We start from the raw sequence: 2364 nt of genomic DNA on the forward strand, positions 1-2364 counted from the left end.
ACTGCTATCTCTGCAAACGCTGAACCTGCTAAAGTCTTGCTACGACTAGAGAGCACAGAAGCGATGAAGCCAAAATCAAGACAACAACATCAAATCGAAAACAAGTCGACAACGTACGAAACTCACTACACTCAAGCTCTTGAAAACTTCTTCGCGATCCAATGGGGAAAACCCAAGCTGGCGGCACTAGACCCACTCAAGCACTTAGCAAAGTCGCAGACGGCGATCCAGTACAATTTCAGCTCTGACCCCGCTTCATTAACTAGCCCAATGCGGAGTTATTTGGAACGGACAGCCGAGCTTCTCAATACAACAGGCACCAACCTCCCTGCAAGTGACAACTCAAAACGAAAGACGAAGTCCATAATGGACCGTCTAAATGGATGTCAAAACAGGCTTCTATAGGGTAAATAAAATCACAAATAGAAGGCCAAATCTCTCTCTGTGCTGTCAGCACCAACGTACAGTGCGTCGGCGTAGCCCCCGTATACTGAACCGAGCATGGTGCAGTAGGCACTAAGGATGTTCGCGAGGTGGTCCGGTGAGTACATCAACGGCGTTCACGTCGGCCATGCCAGCCTCCATAGGGGCTCCATTTGAAGCCGACGTCCCTCACACGTTGCAGCATGGGTGGATTCCGTCCAATCCGGCATGAAGTTGTTCAAGGGTTGGACGTCAAGGTGGAGTACCGCAGCGCGCTACTTGTTAACGGTAGCCAGCATAGCGGATAAGCAGCCCACTGACTGCGTTCATTTTGGTATCCATCTGACTCGGGTTGGCAGCTTCAGATCAAGTGCGAGTGGCTGTGAAGACAAGGAAGAGAGCTACAGCAGCTTGCGTGGCGGTGATGGTGGTCGTGATTTAGTTGCGCTTATTGGATATGGGAGGAAGACAGTAAATTGAATAGTGAGATGTCCGGTGCATATTGAAGCGATATCCTGAGTCCGCCATCGCTGTTTACCGCACGGTATCCCGACAGTACGCGAGCTGCTACCTAAGCTCTGATGTCCTCAAGAGCTCGCGTTTATCGTTTCGGATAACGAGAAGTTTTTCGGAGATGTCGTTGTGGATCTAGCGTCGTGGGACAGTGTGGAAGCCACAACATGAGTCGTCACAATGCAACCACGTGGCACAGCATTGACATGCCCCCTTTAAATCACTGCTAATGGTCCTTTTACATGTTAGTTCGGTCGTAGTGGATACACTGAGAAAGTACAAGTAACTTTAGTTAGTAGTATTTAGGAAAGGATATCAGTACTTCGTAAAAGCGCGCGAGGGGGGGGGGGGGGGGGTCAAATACAATATCGAATAGGAACACTGAGGAAGCAACAACTGCAACAAATCTACCAGCGGAGGGTTGTTATTTGCACTTTCGATTCGTGTGATCTAATTGTTCATTTATTGTATAGGGGTCTAATCTGCACCTTGAGATCTCACTCAATCTACGCAGTTACATATAGCTCTATGTGGTGTTGCTGGGGTGCCCAACAAGAGGAAGTTTCTGGATGACAAACACACTGCTTCGTGCGCTTGCTTAGAAGTTGGACTGGCAATCAGCCTGAACAGGAGTCGCAGGTGTCGGGGTGGTCGGGGCGGGCGTCACCGGGGCCTCAGTCTCCGTAATAGGGGCCTCCGGAGCGGGAGCAACCGGAGCTTCCGTGGCCGGAGCATCCGTCACCGTCGTCGGCGCAGGCGTCGGGGCCTCCGTTTCGGCCTCACCCTGCACCACGTCCACGTTCTGAGTAGCATCCTGCACGGTTGTCGAACCGCTCGTGGTAGCACCGTCACACTGCTCGGTTTCACCCGTACCAAAGTCCTGCGTCCAGTAGTGCTGGTATGTGCCTTCCTTGTTGAACGCGTACCCAGGGGCGAACATCGTGTAGTCGCCCATGATGTTCTCCAGGTGCTCCGGAGAGTTGATCCACGCCACCATCACGGCGTCCACATCCACCTGTCCAGCAGCCACGTTCTCAGCCACGGCGCTCCAGTCGTAACCGGCCTGCGTGATACGCTCCGACATGGTCGAGCCGTCCGAGCCGTCGTGAGCCATGTAGTCCTTGGCAGCCATATCATCCGAGTGACGCTGAGCAGCGGAGTGCAGCTTCTTGTTGAGGCACAGAGGCGACAGGCCCTTGGTGGCACGCTGCTTGTTGACGGCGGCCAGCATGGCGGGGGCGTAGTCACCGTAGGCAGCGTAGGTTTTGACGTTGGTGGCGATGGTGGTGCCGCCAAGTTTGCGAAGGTAAGATGCATCAGTGTTGGAAGCAGCCGCCACGATAAGCAGCAGAGCAAGCGAGGACTGAGCGATGTTCATCATGATAATTTAGATTGGTTTGTGGGTTGGTGACGATTGGGATAGAAGAT

At 53.0% G+C, this 2364-nt stretch overlaps 2 protein-coding genes across 2 annotated transcripts; one reads left to right on the top strand and one right to left on the bottom strand.

Annotated features, from left to right (window-relative positions):
- The first annotated feature begins 22 nt into the window (after positions 1–22).
- PPTG_20758 (hypothetical protein) lies at positions 23–1172 on the top strand. Its single transcript, XM_008892956.1, has one exon. The coding sequence runs from the start codon at positions 64–66 to the stop codon at positions 403–405; it is 342 nt and encodes a 113-aa protein (XP_008891204.1). The 5' UTR covers positions 23–63; the 3' UTR covers positions 406–1172.
- Positions 1173–1362: 190 nt separating this feature from the next.
- PPTG_00582 (hypothetical protein) lies at positions 1363–2361 on the bottom strand. The gene has a single exon (XM_008891993.1). It carries the CDS (start codon positions 2315–2317, stop codon positions 1535–1537), a length of 783 nt encoding a protein of 260 aa, XP_008890241.1. The 5' UTR covers positions 2318–2361; the 3' UTR covers positions 1363–1534.
- Positions 2362–2364: the final 3 nt, after the last annotated feature.

Source organism: Phytophthora parasitica, assembly GCF_000247585.1.
Source record: "Phytophthora parasitica INRA-310 unplaced genomic scaffold supercont2.1, whole genome shotgun sequence".
NCBI lineage: Eukaryota > Oomycota > Peronosporomycetes > Peronosporales > Peronosporaceae > Phytophthora > Phytophthora nicotianae.

Excerpts from the sequence above, each read along its gene's own strand:
- PPTG_20758 (XM_008892956.1), top strand. The coding sequence starts at position 64 with ATGAAGCCAAAATCAAGACAACAACATCAAATCGAAAACAAGTCGACA.
- PPTG_00582 (XM_008891993.1), bottom strand. The coding sequence starts at position 2,317 with ATGATGAACATCGCTCAGTCCTCGCTTGCTCTGCTGCTTATCGTGGCG.